The sequence below is a fragment of the Tenrec ecaudatus genome, chromosome 12 (genome assembly GCF_050624435.1).
Source record: "Tenrec ecaudatus isolate mTenEca1 chromosome 12, mTenEca1.hap1, whole genome shotgun sequence".
Classification (NCBI taxonomy): Eukaryota; Metazoa; Chordata; class Mammalia; order Afrosoricida; family Tenrecidae; genus Tenrec; species Tenrec ecaudatus.
Window position 1 is genome coordinate 41,075,315 of NC_134541.1, and position 25,685 is coordinate 41,100,999.

At 44.0% G+C, this 25,685-nt stretch overlaps 1 protein-coding gene across 1 annotated transcript in view; it reads left to right on the plus strand.

Annotated features, from left to right (window-relative positions):
* Positions 1-25,685, plus strand: part of PLCB4 (phospholipase C beta 4) — a 378,558-nt gene that overhangs the window by 319,841 nt on the left and 33,032 nt on the right. The window contains exons 25-29 of the mRNA XM_075527830.1: positions 5,197-5,299; positions 6,632-6,796; positions 10,032-10,236; positions 20,382-20,470; positions 21,225-21,375. Of these exons, the coding sequence (XP_075383945.1) occupies positions 5,197-5,299; positions 6,632-6,796; positions 10,032-10,236; positions 20,382-20,470; positions 21,225-21,375 (713 nt within the window). The remainder of the gene's footprint in view (positions 1-5,196; positions 5,300-6,631; positions 6,797-10,031; positions 10,237-20,381; positions 20,471-21,224; positions 21,376-25,685) is intronic.

Genomic DNA, 25,685 nt, shown 5'->3' on the forward strand with positions numbered 1-25,685 from the left:
GGATGAAAGCATGTCCGCTTTAATTAGTGGCTGCTGAATCTAACCTGGTTTTTGAGGGAGTAGAAGCAAATGGAATCCCCAGGTAGATTGTATTTGCAAATATATTCTTCACCACCCCAGTTTTACTGAACAACACTTTTTGGGTTTGGGGTTTTTTTTAACCATAAGTTAAGCAATCTGTTGTACATTAGAGTTTTATTCTGTCACTTTAAATTCAACAGTGGACGCTTTTATATCTGGAAGAGATAATAGTCCTTGATCTATTGGATATTAGCGAGAGCCAAAGACACCAAAATATGTCTATTTTACCTAGCACAATTAAAGAATGACATTAACCGAACATATAATAAAATTGAGAGGTCAAGATGCATTTAATTTGGCAGGAATTAAACTTGGCTCTCTTATTCTCGCTTACTTCTAAACCACTCTAGACACTGAAGCAGGTACTGAGTGACTGATGTCTCTGGGAGCGGCTGTTGACATGGCTCCCAGCTTATAGGAACCCCCACGTGCGACAGAATTGAGCGCTGCCTTGTCCTGTGTCCTCCTCCCCCCATGACCAGTATGTGTGGCCTTTGTTTCAGCTTGGTCAGCTTGAGACCACTTTTCTACTAATCCGTGTCTTCCTCTCCCGCCCTCTAACTCACCAGGAATAATGTCTTCTCTAGTAATGGATCCCTCATGATCACTTGACCAAAGCAAGCGAGCTGGACAGTGTTCTGGTCCATATGGTTTGCATTGGCTAATACTTGGATGAAGATCAGCGGGCCTTTCCGCCTAGGCTGTCTTCTTGAGATGGAAGCTCAGTGAGATTTGTCCACCATGGATGACCCTTCTGGTGGCATCACTTCCAGCCTCACAGCAACGTGCAGGCCTCTGCAGTATAGTCCACTGACAGAGGAGTGGGAAGAGCCAAAGAATTCGGAAATATTAATTTCCCTGAGATTCAGGAAGGTTATCTGAAAATTGAGAGTTAGAATTCTATAGAGATGGGTGGGGGCGGGGGAACTTCTGTGGCCATTTTCCCTTGTGCAACTGTCCCCAGGCCCCCCTACAGGGGAACAGTCTCTCTCACCACAGCCAAGCAGCACCGCAGTACCAATGCAATGGATTTCCATCCGTCCCACAGTGCTTCATTTGTTTCCCCTCGTAGGATATGCAATTTTCACCACAAAAACAAACAAACAAAAATCAGCCTGTGAAGAATCAATTTTTAGGGGGCGTGGTTAGGAAGAGCTCTTCAGAGTGAGCACGCTCCACCTCTGCCAGTGTGCTCTGCCTGTACGCCCCACCCGGGTCCCCATGTCTCCATCCACACAGCTGGAGTTCCCAGCCACACTCTTCTGCTGGATGCGCTGCTGGGTAAAGGAGTTAGAAATGAAAGGGTCTAATAAGTGTGTCAGAAATCCTCCAACGGAAAAAAAAAAAAAAGAAAGCCTCCAACGGTTTTATTTTGTCTTTTAGAAGGCATTAGGTATTGATGGTTCCATGGTAGAGTTCTTACACCTTCCATTCAAGAGACCAAGGGTTCACTTCCTGGTCAGGGCAACACAAGGGCAGTCACTGCCCATCTGCCCATGGAAGTTTCATGCTGTGATGGTGCTGAACGTGCTTTGTCAGCTTGTGGTCCAGATCCCACGGTGCAGAGGAAGACGTCCACGCCGCACTGAAGGCACTGGGGAAAACAAGGCCCCACGAATTAACAGCATAACAATTGAGATGTTCCACCAAGTAGATGCCATGCTGAAAGTGGTTATCCAACTATGCCAAAAAATTTTGGGAAAGAGCTACCTAGCTAACTAACCTGCCTGTTCCAAAGAAATACAATTCATTAGAAAGAGAAAATATTGAACATTTTCATTAATATCACACACTACTAAAATCTTACTGAAGAATCAAAAAAGAGTTGTAGCAGTACATCGACAGGAAACTTCCAGAAATTTAAGCTGGATTTAGAAGAGGATGCGGACTGGAGGGAATCATTGCTTGTGTCCGGTGAACCTTGACTGAAAGCAGAGAATGCCAGAAAGATGCTCACCTATGTTTTCCCAGCTGTGCAACAGCATTGGACTGTGCAGATTGTAACAAATTAGGGATAACATCTCTGTGTTAGGCAGGGTTCTCTAGAGAAGCAAAACCAGTGATGGCTTACATAATGTATTTCTATAAATAAAATGTGAAAATGTCTCACACAGTTCTAAAAGCAGGCAAGTCCTATCTGAGTCCCCATAGGGCTGCAGTGGCAGAGACATCCAAGGTCAGCAGGCCAGACTTGTGAATGGAGATACAATGAATCCAAGGTCAGCAGGCCAGACTTGTGAATGGAGACACAAATGAACCCAAGGTCAGCAGGCCAGATGGCAGGACGAGGTTGGCTCCTGGCATCAGCAGGCAGCATGGCAGGCTGTTGGTTCAGGTCCAAAGAACAAGCGGTTGAAGAGCCAGATGCGGAACGAGACAAAAATAAGCAAGCAAGCTTTTTCACAGCATCCACTTATATAGAAGGTAGCCCTCAGCCCCGAGGAAGCTTCCTTTCTATTCCATCAGGGCTGTGACCTGAGCAAGGGGCTTGCATTCCTCCCTAATGAGCGTACGTCTGATGGCCTGCTCAAGCAGATCCCATTACGGAGTTCGTTACGTAGTATTCGATCACATCATCAGGGCTGTGATGAGACCATCGTTGCCAAACCATTGAGAACCCTGGGCCAACCAAGTTGACAGAAAACCTAACTATTCCCCCCAATAAAGTGATTTAAAAAAACAAAAACAAAAAACCCCATGACTATCATAATTAGGAATTCCAGAACCCTGAACTGTGGTCATGTGGAACCTCTACAAAGACCAAGAGCAGTCATTGGAGCGTAAAAAGAAAATACCGTGAGATTTAAAATTAGGAAAGGTGGGTATTAGGGTTGTATCCCGTCACCTTATATAATCTGTATTGAGCAAATAATTCACACATTGGACTATAAGAAGAAGAATATACACCAGCCTGTGTGACCATGAGGTGTCGATGGGATCAGCTATCTGGCATCAACGACTCAGAACAAAAAATCCTATCAGTGTGAATGAGGGGAGGTGGGAAGTGGAAACCCAAAGCCCATCTGTTGACAATTGGACACGCCCTTACAGAAGGGTCACAGGGAAGAGACGAGCCAGTCAGGGTGCAGGGTGGCACCAATGAAACATACAACTTTCCTCTAGTTCTTTAATGCTTCTTCCCCCACCCCACTATCATGATCTCAATTCTACCTTACAAATCTGACTAGACCAGAACATGTGCACTGCTACAGATAAGAGCATGCAACACAGAGAATCCAGAACAGATAAACCTCTCAGGACTAGTAAAGAGAATAGAGATAACAGGAGGGTAAGGGGTAGATGGGGGGAGAAAGGGAGAATCGATCACAATGATCGACATATAACCACTACCCCCCAGGGGGATGAACAACAGAAAAGTGGGTGAAGGGAGACAGTGGATGACGTAAGATATGAAAATAATAATAATTTACAAATTATCAAGGGTTACAAATAAAATGCTTTGAAAATGATGATGGCGACATCTGTACAAATGTGCTGACACGGTGGATGGATGGATGGGTGGATTGTGATAAGAGCTGTACGAGCCCTCAAGAAAATGATTTAATTTAAAAAGGAGAAAAGAATTTGACGTCAGGAACAGAGACAGGTGCAGTAACAACCTGCACTCTGTAGCCCCTCACTGAAAGTGAGGAGGACCTGAAGCATTGACTGATGAAGATCAAAGACTCGGTCTTCTGAATAGATTATACTTCAAAACCAAAAAATAAACACCCCACAATGGAACCAATTAGCAACATCCTGATGGGGAAAATAGTGACATTGTCTCAGTGTTTCATTTCCTTGGATCCATAATCCATGCGCAAGGAACTAGTAGGTCACCGACACATTATTGCAGGAGGCAACTGTGCTACGAAGTTCCCTTTGAAGAAGTATTCAAAAGCAAAGATGTCACCATGAGGCCTGACCCCCCAGTGGTAGTATTTTTAATCACCACCCATGCATGAGGAAGTTAGATGACGAAGGAATCCGAAGAAAAACAACAGAACTAACATGTTTGAATCATGGTGCTAGCGGAACATATTGACTCCACCATGGATGCCGGAGGAGCGGGGTATTGAACAAGGAAGACCAAAGTAGATGTGATGTGTTCGAGTCATGGTGCTGGCAAAGCATCGGAAGCACCGTGACTAAGGCAAGGCTGGCAGGACTCCGTCTTACATACTTGGTAACGTAGGGGGCAACGAAAACAAGGAAGCCCTTCCACAGGATGGATTAACACTGGCCCGACAATGGCTTAAGCATCGGGGCAATCGGGGGATACCACGTTGCATAGGGTCGATGCGGGCCTCACCTGCCTTGATGGCACCTAACAAAAACAGAAGAACCATCTTTCTTCACAGAGGTACAGCCAGATGTCCTTCGGCCATTTACCCAAATGTCGGGACCAAGTACAGAAGACCATCCTGCCTGGTAAAGTGGAGGCTCAGCGACAAAGAGGAAGTCGCTCATCCAGATGAATTGCGCCGAGGCGGGAATGGAATACTGAACTACAGCAGTGGCTGCGAAGATGTCAAAGGGCCAAGTTCAACACAAGGTTCCATGAGTCGGAACATCCTCAGTCGCACCTCACATCAGCAGGGACTTGATCAGAATATCCGCTGCGCTCCGTCAGGGGCTCTGTGCGCCAGTCGTCTGTGTCGACCGCAGGCTGCTTTTTCACCCTGACACTGAATGGTTTGGGTCAAAACCAGCAAGTGTGACATTCAACTTTTATTTAAGGAAAATATCCTAACTTTTTTGTTGTATTTCAAGAGCTCGTGAGTTTAGAATTGATCAAAGTGTATACTTCTAAGAACAGAGATTTAATTCTCTAAATTTGGTTCTTTGCTATTCAAACCCATCAACTGGGCCAGGGGGAGGGGGGAGGGCTGATTTCCTTTAGAATTTCTAAAGAACCTGTTTTAGAATATCTGTCCGTGTCGTAGGGTGGTCTTTTTCTTGCTATCTGTAGAAACCCTTAGTTCAGTGCTTTGAACTTCCAATCCCAAAATCCTAGCGCTTAAGGGGGAGAAGAAATACTCAGTGTCTCAAAGAAGGACAAGTTCATGAACGCGGTTACTGAAAAAAGCTCTTCCTGTACATTTGCCTCACCAGGTACCTTCTCAAACCAGACTTCATGAGGCGACCAGATCGCACGTTTGATCCCTTCTCCGAAACGCCCGTTGATGGGGTGATTGCAGCCACTTGCTCCGTGCAGGTGAGGTCCCTGTGCCGATGATGGCACTGCCGCCCTTTCTGCAGTGTACTATGGAAATGGCATTGCACGTGGACTAGCGGAGCTTCACAAGTCCTCTTCCCAGAGCGCTATAGAGGTGGCAAAAGAAAAGGGCGCTGGGAAATCCGTTAAAATCACACTTAATAGTAAGGTTTATTATTACAGGTTACAAGTCCAAATGTCTCTCTTAACTTTTACTTAAGTTCGCTCCCCGTTATTTTCTATATAGCATACTTTTTTTAACCAGTAAAATTATGAACTAGTTTGAATGAAAGATACAAAATCAAAGATTTCCAGGTGTCTACCCCAGGTAGTATATAAATATAAAATCCCAGGAAATGCAAAATAAAGTGTGGTGACAGAGCAACTGCTCTATGTGAGTAGTGCGGAAGGACACAGGCTTCTGGGGCGCTGGAAATGTGTGCTACCTTCATTGTGGTGAAGGGTTCACAGGTGTGCTCTGTGTTAAAACTCATAAATTGTGCACCTACAAAATATGCTGAATGTGAACTACACCTCAGCAAAGATGCTTTTCAATTACTGAGTTTTAGATCATGTGACACACTTTAGCTTGATGGCTATAGGAATTTTACAACTAAAAGCAAAACGGACTCTCCACAACCTTCTTAAATAGATTTTATTTTTTCTCATTAATAATACATAAGATAACATTACCTTCGCTGGCTGGTGTGGCTATGAAGAAGGCATAACAGGCAAATTCCAGAATTGCTTGTTTCTTGTGAGTCTTCTCAGTACTCTGAAAGCAAATCTAGTAATAAAAATATAGTGACCCTGTAGGACAGAGTAGAACTGCCCCTTTGGGTTTCTAAGACTCTAACTTTAAGGGAGTAGAAAGCCTTACCTTTCTCCTGAGAAGTGGCTGGTGGTTTCAAACTGCTGACCTTGTGGTTAGCAGCCCAACGCATAACCACTACACCACCAGGCCTCCCAGGAGTAATAAACACAGCCCAACAGAACTTTAGCACTGAGAGCTTTAGAGTATAATTAAATCAGTCGCTTTATTTCGAAGTGAATAAAAATGCTGTGGACACTATTTCCTTGTTTCATGTAATTAATGGACTTTTTCCATTTTCTATACATCCTTAGTAGTGGAATCTCTGCCCAGAACAGTTGTTTTCTGTTTTGTTTTACACACAGTCGTTGTCAAATACTGGTTGATTTAAAAATCATGTGTGCATTATTTCAATAGACAAGTAAAACTTCCAGAAGTAAAGATGACCTACATCTTTATTGTTATTATTTGTCACTGATTATTACAGACTGGGTTAACATCCTAACTCTGTGTAACTGCAGGTCATATCGGGTCAGTTCTTATCAGATAAGAAAATAGGCACCTATGTAGAAGTGGACATGTATGGGTTGCCCACCGACACCATCCGTAAGGAATTCCGAACTCGAATGGTGATGAACAATGGTCTCAATCCAGTTTACAATGAAGAATCATTTGTCTTCCGGAAGGTAGGTGATTCTGCCCCGTTCACATGTCATAGTCAGATTCCAGTTTTAACAACATAGGGGTTATCTACTTCCAAATTGAGTAGCTGGCTTCCAGAAAGCAGGCTTTGGAAGACCAATGTAGGTTTGGTGACACCGGCCATTGTAAAATGTAAGGTTACCAATGATGTTGATATAATTTCCCAGAGAGCCCTCTGTATACTATCAGACTACAATGCAGATGGCATGTATAACCCTGATTGATACATTTTTATTCCCTAAGTTTTATAATGCATGATAGGTGAATTAAACTTTTTCTGGGATGGCTGGTGTTCTTCAGCATCACACACTCAGAGAAATGCAGAAGGCAGGCGTTCTTGTTTTAATAAATAAAGAAGGCCTGAAGTAGCAAACTTGTTTTCTCTCTTGATGCTGCCTCAGGACCATGGTGCCAATCCCGGGTCATCCACGGTTGCCTTTCGTTGCTATCAAGGGCTTTTACCTGTGTTGTGTTCATATTATGACTGTCGTTCTTCACACAAATCTCACGAGAGTAGCAAAGCCCTCCGCTGCACGATAAAGTGGATTTAGTGAATGTGGCCGACTTTTAACTTGATGTCTCCTCTTCATGTGCATGAAGGTGGAATTAAACTGAAATGTCCAGGTGTAAGTAGACAGCGTATCCACTGGCCGAGCGTTAGATTTGTACTCAAATCAACCAACTGGACACGGCTTGCTCTCAGTGAGCAGAAAGGCACTCCTGACTACAGAGCATTTGCTCTCATCATGATGCGTTTTATCTTTACTGCCATTTGGCCTTAGACGCTTTGTCCGTTTGTTCATTTTGTGGATGGCAAGAGTAGGTGTGTTAGGGGCACAATGTGTTATTGTTTCTCGGTGCCCCATCTTAATGTATTTTTTATCTCAAAATATGTTCAAAACTGAGGAATGTAAGAAGCAAGGAGACTCCAGATTTACATCTAGGTTGTCTTTTGTCTATGAAGCTGGAACTCGATCACAGACACAGGGCATCTAGGAGGAAACAGATCCCAAGATTAGTCAGAGACCTGATTCCGAGACCTAGCTCCATCACTGACCATCTATAAGATTAAGAAAGTTGCTCACTTTTCCAGATTGTCAGTTTCTTTGCCTCGGTCAGGATGGGAAGAAATGATAAGGATTACACCAGTAACTTTATCATTCATGATATCTAAATGTTTTAATTTATTTTAAATCATTTTATTGGGGGCTCTTACAGCTCTTAAAACATTCCATACATCAGCAGTATCAGCATATTTGTATGCATGCTGCCATCATCATTTTCTAAACATTTGCTTTCGATTTGGGCCCTTAGTATCAGCTCCTATTTTTCCCACCCTCCCCCCTCCCATCCTCATGACCCCTTGATGAATTATAAGTTATTACTGTTTTCATATCTTTTCTGTTTGTTTTAATCATTTTATTAGGGGCTCATACAACTCTTATCAGAATCCATACATACATCAATTGGGTAAAGCACATTTGTACATTCATTGCCCTCATCATTCTCAAAACATTTGCTCTCCACTTAAGCCCCTGGCATCAGCTCCTCATTTTTCCCCTCCCTCCCCGCTCTTCCCTCCCTCATAAACCCTTGATAATTTATAAATTAGTTTGTCACATCTTGTCCGGTCTAACGTCTCCCTTTACCCACTTTCTGTTGTCCATCCCTCAGGGAGGAGGGTATTTGTAGATCCTTGTAATCAGTTCCCCCTTTCCAACCCACCGTCCCAGTATCACCACTCACACCACTGGACCTGAAGGGATCATCCACCCTGGATTCCCTGTGTTTCCAGTTCCTATCTGCACCAGTGTACATCCTCTGGTCTAGCCAGATTTGTAAGATAGAATTGGGATCATGATAGTGGGGGAGGCAGGGGAGGACATTTAGGAACTAGAGGAAAGTTGTATGTTTCATGGTTGCTACTAACTGATTCGTCTCCTCCCTGAGACCCTTCTGTAAGGGGATGTCCAGTAGCCTACAAACATTGTGAATGAGGGTGGGGAGTGTGGAGTGGAGACCCAAAGCCCATTTGTAGACCACTGGACATCCCCTTACAGGTACCTAAAATTTTTGAGGGCACTTGTTTCCTTGCCTTTCATGGATTTGGATGCTGCGGCGTACACAGTGCATTGTAAGCATGAAAATTGATTGGGGGTTTATTTTCACTATAAAAGACTATTTGAGAGAAGTATGGGTTTCTCACGATAGTTAACACTTGGATTTGACACTCACCTGCTAATCCAGAGTCTGGTGGTTCAAAACCACCCAGCATCTCCTTGGGAGAATGGCCTCACAATCGGCTTCCATAAAGATTGTAGCCGAGAAAATCCTACGGGCAGTTGTGCTCAGGTATGTGGATCGCTCTGCATCCGCGTGGACTCCTCAGCGCCCTGCAATAGCAACGGCGTGGACATGGTTCAGAATCCTGGAGTGTGATTTGGGGGGAAGTGTGTTTTAAGAATCAGTGAATTTGTACACCAGAGGAGTTTATCAACGAAGGGAGAAGACAACCCCCAGATCGGAAGTGATGTTTTGGAAACGTTATGCCAGATAAAGGCCTAATGACATACATGTTATTATTTATCATATATAATATACTATAATAATATGTTATATAATAGTACAATAACATGTGTGCTATTAGAAAAACCCTAATAACATAAATATGTTATACTGATCTATGTGTGTTTGTGTACTTAGTAAGAGTAACACAGACAAAATAACTGACCAAAAACATGGACAAAGGACTTCAGCAGTTCACCAAAGAGGACAGTCAAGTGACCAAGAAGCACAGGAAGAGAAGTTCAATATCAATCACTATTAGGAAGATGTGAACCAAAGTCACGAGGAGCTATCGCCTCGCCCCCATTAGCATGGCAATCAAAAAGAGAAGCAAGAGTTGGGAAGGTTGTGGAAACGGGAACCCTCCTCTGCAGCTAGCAGAGTGACCATGCCATTGCCTGTCACCGTGGACAGCACTGTGGCAATTCCTCACAATGTTGAACACAGAACTACTCCGTGACCCACAAGTCTCACCCTTAAGAGAAATTTCACCCCAAAGGCTTGAAAGCAGCAGCACATGATGCGGCTGCACCTGTGACCAGCGTCTTCGCTGTGTAAATCGTTAGTTATTACGCTGGCAAACGGTTGGGTGTGTGTGCTTTCACAGTCGACTCTTGTTTTCAATCAACAAAAAGCCCTGTCCTTTGCTTGCAGGTGATCCTGCCAGACCTGGCTGTGTTGAGAATAGCTGTGTACGATGACAACAACAAGCTGATTGGCCAGAGGCTCCTGCCCCTGGACGGCCTCCAGGCGGGCTACAGGCACATCTCCCTGAGAAATGAAGGCAACAAGCCGCTCTCCCTGCCAACCATTTTCTGCAACATTGTGCTGAAAACCTACGTGCCTGATGGCTTCGGAGGTAAGCTCAACCATTGAATGTATTACATGGAAAAATCCTAAGTTAAAACTTTATCAAATATTTCCTCCGTGCTTAAAAAGTAATCATCATAGATTTTGCTTTGGACAAGTGCTACCTACGCCCGTCACCTTGAAGAGATGAAGGAAGGTCAAGGTTTCCTTAGTGTTAAATGGCAGGACTGGATTATCACTTTAATAGAGGAATAAATCAGCTTTTTCATCTGGGAGCTATGTTTTCATTACTCTTTATCGTTGTAAAAATATATTTGAGGGGGCTTTTTACAAGTTTATAGGAAAGTGGAATTAAAATAGAGTGGGATTTTTATGACCCCTTTGAATGTTGTGTAACAGCATTTGCCAGACCAGTATTTTTCATTCATACAATTTATTGAAACCAATTACATTAATCATGTTGTGCCACCATCACCGATATTTGTTGCAAATGTATATATCGCTTTTCAACAAAAATCAATACTTCCTAAACAATGACCCCTCATCTCCTTAGCCCCTGGTAACTACTGCTAATAAACTTTGATCTCTATGCAGTTATCTATCCTAGATATTTAGTATAGTGAGATTTATGATCAATTTACTCAGTTGGCATGTTTTCCGGGTTAATCCATGTGGTAGCAGTGGCATGTGTCAGGACTTCCTCACTCTCTCTTGCTGAGCAATAGTCCCTTGTGTGTCTACTCCACAAAGCCAGCTTATTTTTAATGACTTACTTTGAAATGCAGTTAGGGCAGTGGGAAAACAGAGATCAATCCAGCAGTGATCCCCTTCCCACTGGCATAGTGCAGTGTGGCCATTTGAGGATGAGAAAATGTCCATCCAAGAAACTCAAGGAACTCCCAAGATATATCAGAATCAGACTTTCCAGAAAAGCGAAATATCACCTAAGAAGCGTCCTCTGTCGGACTAAGAGCTGCTTTCTCTATAGACACTATGCAGAGAAGCACACAATGGGATGGGCTGCACAGAACCCTGAAAGAAAAGAGCTGCAAGCTAAGCATCATGCAGCCGGGAAAGCTGGCTTTCAGAAATAGGACGGAATTGGGACATTCCCTGATAAACAGAAATTAGCGGAGTCTTTAACCTCCAGATCAACCCTACCATAAATGTTAAGGGAAGTCTTTTAGATAGAAACGCAACAACCCGAGGTAAAGACAAGTCAGGCTAAGGCTTTAAAAGATAAAATAAAGCTAAAAAATTGACTGAAAGGAAACAAGGCTATGAAGATGTAAACAATGATGACCTCAAATCATAAGGGGAATATTGTTGTAGTTACAGAGCTTCTACACGGAAAGGAAGTCAAGGCAATCTCAAGCTATAAGAGCCTGGTTTAAATTGAGGATAGTAACTGTAAACGTCAGGGCAACCAGAAATCACTCATCAAAATAAAGAAGAAAAAATGTAAAATCAGTGAAAACAGAAACTCAAAATCCACAATAACAAAGGAGAGGAAAAGAAAGTCCACATACACAATGAACTCAGCACAGAAAGTGCAAGGGCGCTTCAAAAAATAAAACTGGGAACAGGATTTTCCTTCATGAAGAGGAACCAAGAAACTGTTAACACCACACACAAAGAGTATAGGAAAATGACAATGGTAAATTCATACCTGTTGTGTTAGGCTAGGTCCTCTGGAGAAACAAAGCCAGCTATGCTTTTATGAGCATGTGACCTGGAAGAGACGTTACGTCAAGAAATGGCTCCCACAGAAGTGGGTAAGTCTAGTCTGGTTCACGGCCATGGGTCTGTAGGATGGTAAGCTGAAGGCCTCTCCTGACCCATGTAGCTGCTTGGGCCTATGAGACAGGAAGCAGGAAGACCTTAGGCTGGTGGAAGCAAAACTGAATGAATCTGGGGTTGGCTGAATGAATCCAGGTTCAGCAAGCTGCTGAGGGCTCCTAGCATCAGCAGGCAATAAGTAAGGAGGTCAGCACACCAGATGCAGGGTCCAGATCCAGCGGAAGAAGCGAGCTAGCTTCCACACAGTGTCCGTAGCTACTGAAAGTAGGCCACAACCTGAATGAAACCTTCAATGGTATCAAGGCTGTGACCAGATTAAGGAGGTGGTTGATGACAGTGTTGTGAGGTGCCATCAAGTCAGTTCTGACCCACAGTGACCCTGTGCACAACGGAAAGAAACACTGCATGGCCCCGCACCCTCGTCACACACCTTCCTGTGCCTGAGCCCAGTGTTGCAACAAGTGGTACCCTCCCCTGTGTCCCCACAATAGTTTGGCAGCTTCACAGAAGATCCCATCATGGAGTTGACCAAATTGTGTTAGATCATCTCATGGGCAAATTCTGGCCCATAAAATCTGTTGATAATCACATTGAACTTCAATGGATTAACTCACCAATCAAAAGGCTAAGTGGATAAAAAAAATGACCTATCAACATGTTGTCTATAAGAGACACACTTTAGCCAGCCAAACATAAGGTAACGATCAAAGAATTGGAGAGGGGGGTTGGGGGGGGTGGAATACCAGATTGAGGATTCAAAAGTAAATCCATCTGTGGGCAGCTAATTTTCCACAAGGGGTTAAAATCCATTCAGTGGGGGAAGAAACAGTCTTTTAAGCAAATGGTTCTAGAAAAACTTGATATCCATTTGCAGGGAAACATGATCCACATCTTACATCATACACAAAAACTACCGTATCTACTCATGTATACGCCGTTTTTCAGCACATTTTTATGCAGTTTTTGTGGTAAAATTAGGCCCCTCGGCTGATATTCAGGTCGGCTTATACTCAAGTATGTACAGTAACTCAGAAAGACCTAAATGTGAAAGCTAAAATTTTAAAATTCATGGACGATATTGGAGTTATAAAACTATAGGACTTATTTTTCTTTAAAAATAGATCATCAAACAAAATGACAAACGTATGAGCAACAGAAGATAAATTAGATAACGAACCTATTCAAAACTTAAGCACTTGTCAAAAACTTAATTATAAGAAAATATATAGAGTGGGTAAAATCTTTTTTAAGAATGAGCCCTCTGAGTAAAAACTTTAATCTCTAACATATATAGAAATGTTCAACATCCCAACAACAAAAAGACAAACAACCCTATTCTTTTAAATGAGCAAGGAATACGAGCAGACACTTCACCAAAGAGGACATGCAAGCGAGAAGATGACCAAAATTATTAGCCCTCAGACAACTGCAGCATCACTGAGTCAAAACTGGCCCCATAGCACCTAGCAACAGCATGAGATATGTAAGTCCACTAAACAGCAGTCACAGTGAGAACCGTTACCGGGGTCACAGGGGCATCTATGTGCACAGAGGGATAGATGAGGAACTTCAAAAAGTCCATGGAAATTGGAATTAAAAGACAATCTAGGAGTGTGTGTAGACATACCTACCTACATGTTTAAGTGTGCTGTACATAAGCTCATGTAAATGATAGAGCCCAATGTGAAATTGTCACGGATGCCTCTCAGACAGAATGAGACACCTCACAGAACTGGTTGACTGGGTTTGAAGGTTTAGACCAGTGGCTCTCAACCCTTTAGGGATCGAATGACCCTTTCACAGGGGTCACCGATTCATAACAGTAGCAAAATTACAGTAATGAAGTAGCAACGAAAATAATGTTATGGTGGTGGGGGGGATCACCACAACATGAGGAACTATATTAAAGGGTCAGCATTAGCAAGGTTGAGAACCACTGCTTTAGAACCATAGCCTCCTGGAACATATGGATCTATTGGCACAGCATAATCTATAAAGCTTACATTCTAGAGCCTGGTTTGATAAATAGCACCTGGGTCTGAAAAGCTTGTGAGCAGCCATCGAAGACACAACTGTTGGCCTCTGCTCACCTGGAGCAAAAGAGAAAAGTAGCAATCAAAAGCTCAGTAAGAAGCTGGCTCATAGGACCAATTGCTTATGCAAAACCCTGCAGCGAACGACCTTCCTTCTCTGTTTCCTTACTCCAGGTCTCCTCACATTTCATCATACTACTTTGTCTTTTCGAGGTGCCTTTGGAAATCTTCTGCTCAGCTCTCTGACTGCATTTCTTCTTTTGCTACTTTATGTCCCAAAGCAAGTTTCACAGCCTCTTCCGGCATCCATGTAGCATTTCCTTCATGTCCACTGTCACTGACGTCATCCCGTCGCTCATCTGCTCCTCTGTCGTTAGTGTTCAAAGGGGCACGTATAGTCTTGAGACGGTTTCTAAGTTCAGGTGGCATATACTCAAAGCCATGGCTTTACACTCAGGAACTTGTCATGCCCTCGGCTAATGGGGTGGTCTGGAGGTGGGCAGTGGTGTGGGAGAGGACAGGGAAGAGACAAAGAGGAGGGAAAAATAATTTAAAACTAAGCCCGCTGGGACTGGGGGGATAGAAAGAAGAGAGGGAAACAAAAGTAACAATATAGCTGAGCCCTGATCCCTGCCCATGGGGCTGCAAGGGCTTAATCCCTGCTGCCAGGCAGCAACAAGCTATGGCTGTGTTGAGATAAAGCCGCTGGCTGGATCCAAATGATTCCGGCTCCAGCCGAGACAGTGGCAGGACTAAGGTCAAACCCTAGCCGGCCTCCACTGTGGTAAGCCAAAAGCCCCAGCCCCTCAAATCCTTGTGGGTCTGTGCCTACTTATCTTCATGATGCCCCTTCTGAGATCCGGCTGTGTGGAACGGTCCTCTTAGTAACTCGCCTGGGCTGATTTCTGCCAAGCCCCTCTGGTATGTTACTCAGTCACCATCTTCCCGGAAGTCCGCATCTTTTCTTCTAATGTTGAGTTATGCAACATCAGCCCAAGCTTTCCACCGTCTACAATGTAATGTGAACTCCGTGTTAAGGCAGCTCTTCCCTAGTTGTGTGTGGATATATGGCGCCTTCAAACCTGCGGGGCCTGTTTCCGAACACTATGTCAGCCAGTGCTCCCCTGGTTTTCACTGGCTACCGGGTCTTCTTAATCTTAGTCTGGAAGATCACTAAAGCCAGCTCCTATGGGTGACCTTCCTAGTATTTGAAATACTGTTGACATAGCTCCACATCGAAGCAACATTCCCACCACCACAGTGTGACACACCGACAGGTGGTTTACATGAACACTGTTGTGTAAGCCGGGTTTGGACAGCAACACAAGCATCCACTCACCTCTGTGCCCGCGTTCCGTGTTGACGAATCTCTATCGATGACACTTCTACAGTTGCCTATAATTATCCCGCCCTTCTTAAAGGCCTTGAGCTCCCGGCCCCACAGTTCTCTCCCATCGCAGAGCGATTTAGAGCCCAGTTTTACCACCTTGACTCTCTTCCACTCTTAAACCAGTTGTTGTTTTGAGCTGCCTTTGAATTGCCCCCCCACTTATGGCAACCTCAGGCCTAACAGGATCACACTGTTGTGTTAAGTGAGCCTATCATTAGCTGACTTTCAGAAATCAATTACAGGCCTTTCTTTTTAGTCTGCCTTCTTCTGAAAGCTTGACTCAAACCTATTCTGCATGATGGCAACCCCTGAGCATCCTCTGACAGACCATGTGGTGGATGCATGGGAGGTGCATCTCCAGCGCCTACCAGCTCGTGTTGTCCTTTCTTGGCTTCAGCCAGCAGAAGCAGGGGATTAAGTGTTCTCCTTCCTATGCCTACAATACAATAATTTCTAGGACACACAAATACTGGGGCAGAGATGGCCACCATGCGCTTCATCAAGAGTCCTCTTTTCCACAGGCTAGATGTGAACTGCCCCTTGATGGAAGAAAAGAGTTGAAGTCTTGCTTAACTATCAGAAACTGAATATTGATATGAAAAAAAGAGCCATATTTAGGAAAGAGCTGACTAACAATTCATTGAGAAGCTTCACGCTAATGTTTTCCATGTCTTTTTGTTACGGCACAGAAAGGGAAGAGAGCATGTACGCATGTACAGCCCACCCTGCCAATAAATAGAGAAAAAGCATTTTCTATCTTACTTCCATGCTCCTACACAAAATCGATGTAGTAGGTGCTAAGACACCTTTTTCCTTACTTGAACCCAGTGAGCTGGAGATCCCCGTGCTCCCTTCACTGTTCTGTGTGTAGCGGAAGGCTCCGTGAACAGTGGCGTTCCCAGTGCACCGTTACCCCGTGAACCACTGCGATCGGTGACAGACAATTGCCGCGGCTCATGACAATTAAACAGGTGTCCGTGTTGCTTTTCCCCGCCCACTGCCGCTTTTGATGAGCTTTTTCATTTGCATTTCTTTTTACTGATAGTGAATGAACAAATAAGAGACTCGATGATATGCTTCCAAAATAAATGAAGCCTCAGCCTGGCATCGTGTCATTCTGTGTTGTGTTCCTTGAGCTTGTCGCTGCCTTGTTCCTTGAGCAGAGAATGAGGGGGGTCAGAGCAGATAACCAGAATCCATCTGTAGACAATAGAATATCCACTCACAGAAGGGTCACAAGGAAGGGATGAGTCAACCAGGGCGCAGTATAGCACCAAAGAAACACACACTACTCCTCTGGTTCTTGGAGGCTTCCTCACCCCCCACTATCATGATCCCAGTCCTGCCTTTCAGCTCTGGCCAGACTGGAGCATGTGCACTGGTACAGATAAAGCTCACGATACACAGAATCCAGATCAGATAAACCCCTCAGGAACAGAAATGGGAGTAGCGATACCAGGAAGATATGGGAAGGCGTGGGGAGGAGGGGTGCAAGAGGGAACCAATGGCAATGATTAATGCAACACACACACCTCCCCCCACCCCCACCTGGAGGGTGAAAGGGTGAACAACAGAAGCCATGGGTAAAGGGAGATAGCAGTTGGTGTAAGATATGAAAACAATAATAATTTATCAAGGGGTCACAAGAGTAGGAGGGGGTGAGGAAGGGAAAAAGAGGAGCTGATAGTAAGCTCAAATAGAGAGTAAATGATTTTCGAAAATGAGATGGTAAATATGTACAAATATGCTCGATACAATTGATGTTTGAAATGTTACAAGAAGTCCCAATAAAATTATTTTTTTAATTAAAAAGATTGATGTAGAATCAACTTTTAGAGGCTACCCCCAGCCATTGCTGCAGTAAACAGAACGAATACCATGAGGATTCTAGATGAAGCCTGTGCCTGATGGAGCTGTAATAAGACCTTGGGAAGTCCAGGGGGCTGGTAGAGCCTCCTGAGCCCTGTTAACACCTGCCTGAGAGTTTAGCCCTGTGGCTTTGAATGAATTGACACTTAAGAACTGAAGTTGCCTTTTTCTTTTGTTTTTCAGTCACCATTGTCAATCACATTTATGGGTGCGTTTGTTTTGTTTCCTATTGCGGTTTTAAATATATTTAAAATGATTTGCCATTTCTAACTATGTTTAAGTATACAGTGAGGTGACATTCAGCATGCTGTAAACCATCGCCATGATCCCTTTTCAAATATGTTTGCTTCCCCTAACCTGAATCCAGTGCCTGCAGTAAGCAGCGTGGAGGATGGCGTATCTGACTTTCTCTGGCTTCCCTGGTGCCCTGAGGCAGGGGTCAGGCATACCTCTAGGACCAGTCTTTCTTCCCTGTTCTGACACCAGCCATTTGTCCCACACCCCTCTACATCTAGACTGGGTTCGATAATCTATCGCAGTGGCCGCACAGAACACCAGACAATATTCACAGTTAAGGGAGTTCATTAGACAAGTTCATGGTCTGCTACAAGTCAGACTCACCCAACAGTAAGGATACAGTCATTGGTCTTCTCAGCCGGCAGCCAAGTCTCTCTCTTCAGTTCTCAGCCTCTCAGCCACGTGAATAACATCAATCTCTCTCTTGTCTTCAGTCTCTCAGTCTCATGGTCCCAAGTGGCCTTTGACTCTGGGGGCCAGGAAGGCAGCCTGCTTGACACTCGATCCCCCAGTTCCATCGTCTGAGGCCAGATGAAGAGGGGGTACCCCACAGGCGCAGCGCTGCCCCTCTGAGTCTTGGTGCCAATGTCTCTGAACTTCTGGTTCTGAGGTCTTCATTCCTTCAGACAGAGTTCTGAATGTACTCTTCCAACGTCTTCAGCATTTCTCTCTTCTCTACCACTGCCTCGAAGTATAGCTTCTTACAGCCAGGGGGTTGGTAACAAAACTGACCAATCCCTCTCTTAGTGCCACGCACATCCTGTTTGCATAGCCCCACCCAATCATTTGGTGGCAGGTGGAGAAACTTGAGTAGAAGAGCCATACTAAGAAATGTTGCTACACCACACTACCCCTTACGTAATAACCCCTCCTGGCCCCTGGTAAACACTAGTAAACATCTGTCTCTATGCATCTGCCTATTCAAGATTTTTCATATACGTGGAATCATATGATATATACATACAAAGTAATGCTTTCAAAGTTCATAGGATGTCATTTTTCTTTAGGATTTGATAATATCCCGGTATATGTATAAACTGCAATTTATCCATTCATCTGTTGATGGGCATTTGGGTTATTTGTACCTTTTAGCTATTATTGGATGTTGCAGTGAACGTTTGTGTACCTGTGTTTCTCTTTTAATCTGTTTCATCTTCTTAGTACTTTTTTCTCCCATTAATAATTCTTTAGTGACTGTTTTGAAGATTATTAAGAGCTGTGCTCTATTATGTAACTGAATTGTTATTTTTCATTTTAAAAAAGAGGAAGGAAGTGGTTTATTTTGTTTTATTGTTTTGGTTTGTTTTTGGACTAAGATGTTCCTTGCAAGTCACTACTATATAAAAATTGAGAACCCACCTACTAGTAGGGAATAGCTTGGTATGTAAATTCAATGGAACATTACCCAGCTGCTAAAAATCATTTTCAGAATGATGCCAATGTAAGGTAATAATACATGAAAATACACATTATGTAATTTTAATGTGCCATATGAGTATTTGTTCATGTGGAACTATTAGATATATACAAATATAAAAATCGTTTGGAGGGTGGAAGGATTATGAATTACTTTATTCTTTAATGTTTTACTAGATTGGCTTAATAATTGGCTTGAAATGATCACAATATTACATACTATCCATACTGAAAAAACTTATTTAACCCTCACAAATGCCAAGTATTCTCAAGACCCCAGATTATTTTATTTTAAGGGGATCATGTGTTTCCTACCAAACCAGTCTTGGGGGTCCTCATTGACATGTGCCAGTGGGAAGCCTAGAGCAGAGGGTTCCCATGTGGGAGCACATTAGAAGGTGTAAGCTGAGTAGATCTTCCCCTGAAAAGGGCAGGTGAGTTGGGTGAATGATCTAGTCATAATTTTCAGATGGAAAAACTGAACATTGATCAATTGCTCAAAGCCATACAAGTAACTACAGGGCAGAGCATGCCTGATAATTCATTCAGTTTCTCATACTGGCTTTATTTGGACAAAAACTAAAGACAAAGATAAAAGAATCACCTGGTCATTGACACTTGCCTGTACTTAGATATTCTTTCTGCTACTACCTATGTTTCCCTATTAGGTTAGTCCGGGTGGACTAGAGGAGCAAACTCATGGACACTCATGTGCATAGGAAAGAGCTTTATGTACAAGAGCAGTTGACCATTGAGAAAACAACCCAGCCCAGTCCAGATCAAGTCCTTATGTTCAATATTAGCTCATATGCCCAATATAGATCTATAAAGCCCTCTTCAGACTCAAGAAACACATGCAATGATGCCGAATTCAGGAAGGTCACAGGCCAGTAGGTGGGAAGTCTTATAGATCCAGTGGCATTGCAAGCATCTCAGCGCTGGCAGGAGTCTCCACGCGGCTTCTCCAGGTCCAGGGTTCTGGCTGCATCAGGGTAGGTCCATGTGGCTTGTCAGTAGAGCATCTCTCCAAGAGTGAGTCCTGAGAGAGTCTCCAAGGGAGTGAGCAGGGAGTTTCTCCTGTCTCCAATGAGGAAATCCAGCAATTCGCAGAATTCTCAGTAGAAGGCCATGCCCGCACAGAGGAGGCCTCATTGGCTATGATCAGATTGACAGACTTGACTCCGCCCCTTCACTCTTAATCCTCTCAAGTCCCAAATTGACACCAGATTAGGTAACTACCATATAACGATATGCCCTAGAAGGTACTTAGTAGAAATCTTAATAGGGGCCCAGGATCATGAACAGCTAACGTGCTTTGGTTTGTTTTGTTTGTTTTTGTACGCTCTCATTAAAACAGAGAATTAGAAGCTCGCTGTTTTTTTCTTTCAGATATTGTGGATGCATTGTCAGATCCAAAGAAATTTCTTTCAATTACGGAAAAGAGAGCAGACCAAATGAGAGCTATGGGCATTGAAACCGTAAGTAGCGATGTTTTAATTAAGGACTTCTAAGCTGAGGAGGTTGATTGTAAAATGGTAATTATAAAAGAATATCAAAGTTTAAAAAAATGATGTGATATATTTTAAAGGTTTGTGTTTTTTTACTGAAATCATAAATTTAACCAGTCGTTCAATAGTCTCTACTATAGAAGATTTAGCAAAATATGACCACAGTCTGAAAGATCTACATCATCGCCCATGACTTGACTCACATTAGGGACCCTTTCCCCATTGGAAGCAACATGGGAAACTTGGATACTGTCAGGAAACTTTAAGACATAAGATGCTCTGATGATACACTGAAATGCCAGCTAGCCCAATTCAGTAACCTAATGAAACTAGCATGGAGTGTGTGTGTGTGTGTGTGTGTGTGTGTGTGTGTGTGTGTGTTCAGTTTTGCACTCCAACCTTCTTGAACTCCAGTGTGCTTTTTGGTTTTAAAATGTTCCCTTTACCAGAGCCCTCAGCTTCAAGTAGGAGCAGCACTGTGCCCAGTAGCTGTCACATACGAAAGCCTGCCCTGCTCACACAGGGCGTAGTCATCTTCTCTTGGCTGCTTCCTGTGCCTCGAAGCTCAGGAAGCCATGCTGTCTTGGCACATGCTAGGCAGACATCTATTGACCTAGCAGGCTAGGAAAAGGAAGAGGATGGATCGGAGGGCAGAAAGCATCTTGATCCAGCAGAGTGCAGACTGTGCAAGCTGTGGGGGGAACGCTCATGGTTTCTCTTGCAGAGTGACATCGCAGATGTGCCCAATGACACTTCCAAGAATGACAAGAAAGGAAAGGCCAACGCTGCCAAAGCAAACGTGACCCCTCAGAGCAGCTCTGAACTTCGACCAACCACCACGGCGGCTCTGGGGCCTGGCCTGGAAGCCAAGAAAGGTAAGGGAGCTCCTGGAGCTGTTTATCTGCGTGGAAATGTTGGACTCTTTCTCAAGAGTCTTCTCAATCAAAGTATTTAGAATTGTTCGTTTTGCCTGTTTTCAGTGCTCCCTAAGATTTTAAAAGCAGCATGTTTCTTGTGGATTTGATAAAATGTTTCATTTGCCTGAGTTTTTAATAGCAAGTTCAAATTGTTTATCACCTGTTAGATCTATCCATAGGTTTAGAAAATCTTTGCATTTTGTGTCCTTTGTGAATTTTTTTTTGGTCACACACTGTGTTATTCTGGGTACTTTAGAGAAACAAAGCCACAAAAACTCATGTATAAGAGAGAGTTTTATATAAATTTTAAGTGCACATCAAGAAAACATCCCAACCCAGTGCTGCCCAAACTCACAAGTCCAACATTAACCCCTATGTCCGACACCAATCCACAAAGTCCTCCTCCATCTCACAAAACACACACTATGGTGCCGACTGCAGGAGGAAAGCTGAATCAGTGAGCGTGTAAGCATCTCAGCACTGGCAGGGGTCTTTACACGGCTCCTCCAGCACTCAGGGCTGAATTAGGGTAGGTCCATGCGGCTTCTCCTCAGGGATCTCTAGCAGGAAGTGAGCCTTGCTAACTGAAGCAGGGCACTGGATAAGGCAGCTGCACCCTGGTCTGACCATCAGAAAACAAGAGACCCGAGAACTAGAAAGGCAAGGCTCACCGAGCCATTTATCTCTCCGCCTTTCAGTTAACCCCACATGTGTTTATCAGCCAGGTTGGCACAATAAACTAACTATATCACACACTGATGTTTAATTCCACCCTCACTCTCTCCTGGGTGCTGCCATCAGCACTTATCAGGACAGGCAATAGGTTCAAAAACTGAGGGTCACCATTGTTGTGCTATTTCTAGATTTATTTGTTGCTGATTTATCCCACAGGCAAACATTTAGCATCCATATCATTTTTCTAGAAAATGTTCAGCCGGGCATTTGAAAGTCAATGATCAATGACCACCTGTGAATGAAACAAAAGATTACAAACTGTGTTACCATAAAACTTGAGTGTCCCAGGTGCTAATATTCAGCCAGCATGTAGAGGATAAATTCATGCCACTCAACCCAAAACAAAACTCCCTGCCATCAAGTGGATCCTGACTCATAATGACCCAATAGGCCGCAGTAGAACTCCCCTTGTGGTTTCTAAGACTAGAACTCTTTACAGGACTTGAAAGCCTCATCTTTCTTCCAAAGAGCAGCTAGTGGTTTTGAACTGCTGACCTTGCAGTTAGCAGGCCAACACAGCCCACTCCACCACTAGGGCCCTGGCAATTAAATATTTTTCTTGAATATGAATCAATTACACAACTCGCTCCTCTTACTTTAGTAAGAGTTATTGTTCCTCGTGTGCATTTTACACCACATATATTATTTTCCATTTTTTGTGAATTCGTTTCTCTTGTATAAAGTATTCATAGACTTCATAGACACAGTGCTGAAGTTTGAGTTGAGGAACAAGCCAAAGCCACATGGTAATTTAGTAGGAAACGAAATGTTCATTGAGCTTTGTAAAACAAATTAGAAAATTAGACTCCATAGAAGTAGTCCAATTTGTCCTTGGCTTAGCAGCTGTTTGTTCTTCCCTGAAAAAGAAGCGGAGCAAGGTAATGATACAGATTCGGGCATTCCGTACCAGCACCGGTCATTACATTAGCCCCCCTTAGAAGCAGGCAGTGGAAAACGAGAGAGGTCTTTGTTCAGTGAGAGTTCTTGTGGCACACATGCATGCAAGGAGACATTAATAATTCTAGTGAATTAAATGGCTGGAAAAGCAATGCACTGGACCAAGTTTACAGAGTATAAAAAGAATCCTGGTTCCAGAGAGAACATGCTTGTGTTTAGGGCTTCCTTACCACCGCTTCCGTTTCAGGGACGCCGACACCTATCCCTTATATTCTAATCTTCTCAAAAAGACACCTGAGGAAGGGCATCTGCATGCCAGTCCATTCTCACCTTTTCTTCAGAAGACCGGGGCCCTACTCTGAATCATGGCAGCAAGTTCAATGAGAAAGACCTGTATACTATCAGGAAGTCTAAATAAGACAAGGCAGTCTGCCATTTAATACCTGTCTCAAGCAGGGTAGCACAAGGGCGGAGGACTCAGAAATGGATGCAGAGAGGGGGGAACGCCCAGCCAACGTCGCAGATGAGGCCGCAAGTGAGCTGGACCCTGAAACACCGTCTGACTAGAAGAAGACTAGAAGGGGGAGGAGCCAAGAGAAAGCAACAAGGGAGACAAGGGCCACATGCACTGGTTGTCCCTGGTTTGGAAATGGTTCTGGGCCACCCTGAAAAGGCAACGGGGAGTGACAGTCTCAGCAGTATTTCAAGAAGATCATATGGTATTGTCAGAAGAACTCATTGAAAGGGAGAGATACTAAGATCAGTTAAGAATGACGGTTTTCATTCCTCTCTTGGAGCACTCATCACAGTCTTAACAAATAGAGAGCGTTGCTGGCAAGAGCATGCCGTCAAGTGATCCCTGTTATCAGTGAGCAAGTGGCCGATCAATGAATGACCTGTGATGCTGGGAAGGCAGGACTGGACTCGCTGCGGGCTGCCAACGGGAAGACAAGAGCAGACATGAGTTGGGAGCTTAAATAAGGGCTTTCAGAAGAAGGAAGCGCAGCAGTAGCTCAGAAATTTCCATGTGGGTCACGGGGGTAAATGGTGTGATTAAGAGAAGTGTCCAAGTCAAGGGGAAGGGCAGCTTCGTAAAGGACTCTGGCCCTGGACATTGTTGCGTTTTCCAGCATGCAGTAGTAGGCAATCACATTGATGGTCTGAGGCAAGAGCAAGTCTCTGGAGGGAGACGGGTGAGACCTGTGTTTAGATAGGCCACGCAGACCTATGAGCGTCGAGGTGAAGGGCAGAGGCGGACATCAGGAGAGAGAGGCGTCTAGAGATGCTTAGAAAAGCACAATGAGAGAAGGGGAGAGGTGCATATGAGGCATTCACAGTCAGAAGGAAACATTTCTAGAAGTTATCGTAGATACATCCAGAGAAGTAAGACCACAAAATCACTGTTGAATCGGGAAGGATTTGAAGATGCTGCTAGAAACCCAATTAGAAAATATTGATGACTTAAGATGTAAAACAAATCCCCTGAGGACAGTAACGTGTCATCGGTAGGTCCCAGGGAAGGGGTGGGAAGGGGAGGGCATATGGTGAAACGTGGCTCCTGAGCAGGGCTGGGCTGGCTCCACAGAAAAGAAGGAATCCATCGGCCTGAGGAAGAATGTGATGCATCTGATCCAGGAAGGATGAGGTGAACGGAAGTTCGTGGGTGGAAAAGAAAGAGCTCTGACCAAAGTTGAACTCTGGCAGATAGTGTCATTGTTAACTTACATAATGCAGCATTACAAATGACCTCTGATTATAGGAGCTTAAACCACCCACCAGTTATTGAAATCATGCTTCTTTTTGGTCGTCGGACTGAGCTGGCTTAACTGATATCTACGTGTCTCGCCCATACATCTGTGAAGAGCTGCTGGGTTGATTGAAACGCCGTGATCTGATGGCTTTACGCCCGTGTGCACCAGTTGCCCGTGTGTTTCAGGGGGTCGGGAAGGCGAGGCAGGCTTGGACATTTGGTCTTCCAGAGTTTTAAGAACAGCGCTTTACAGGCCTGGGCTCTACATCATGCGTCGAAGCAGGTCACGGGGTTCACCCTTATTCCGGGAGTGGAGAAGTCGGCTCGAACTGCAGGTGAGAAGGGGGAACATTATGGCTGCTTTTGCAGTGTGCCCAGATGACTTCCATCTGATCCCAAAAGTGGGTAAATTGCCCTCCTCCTCAAAAATGGAGGGGGCACTGAAGAATAAGAGTATAGAAAAGATTCGGAACACTTCCTGGCTAGGATGAGGAGAAACTACGCCAAGCAGCCCCGAAGAAGGCCCAGGTGAGGCTTAGTGACGTGACCCGTTAATGGCTTCTTTAGCAGTACCCGGAAGCTCTGCAGGTATTGACAGAGTGGCACTTCAGGGCTCCCAAGCACAAGGTTGCTTTTACAGTATGGGATCAGAACAACTGAAGATTTTCACCTATTAGAGATTATCCGTTAGCTATGGATATGCAACAACAAATTCATTATTATTTAAGTTATCATTTATTATTGCTCAAAAATCTTTAGGTTGTCTGAGTGATTTTTGTGGTCATGACTCACTCACGCATCTCTGCTGAACTTGTCTGTGTTACCTTACAGTTGGAATGCTTTAGGCTTTAGGCGGTTCAAAAGTTACAATGGTGTGCCAAATGGG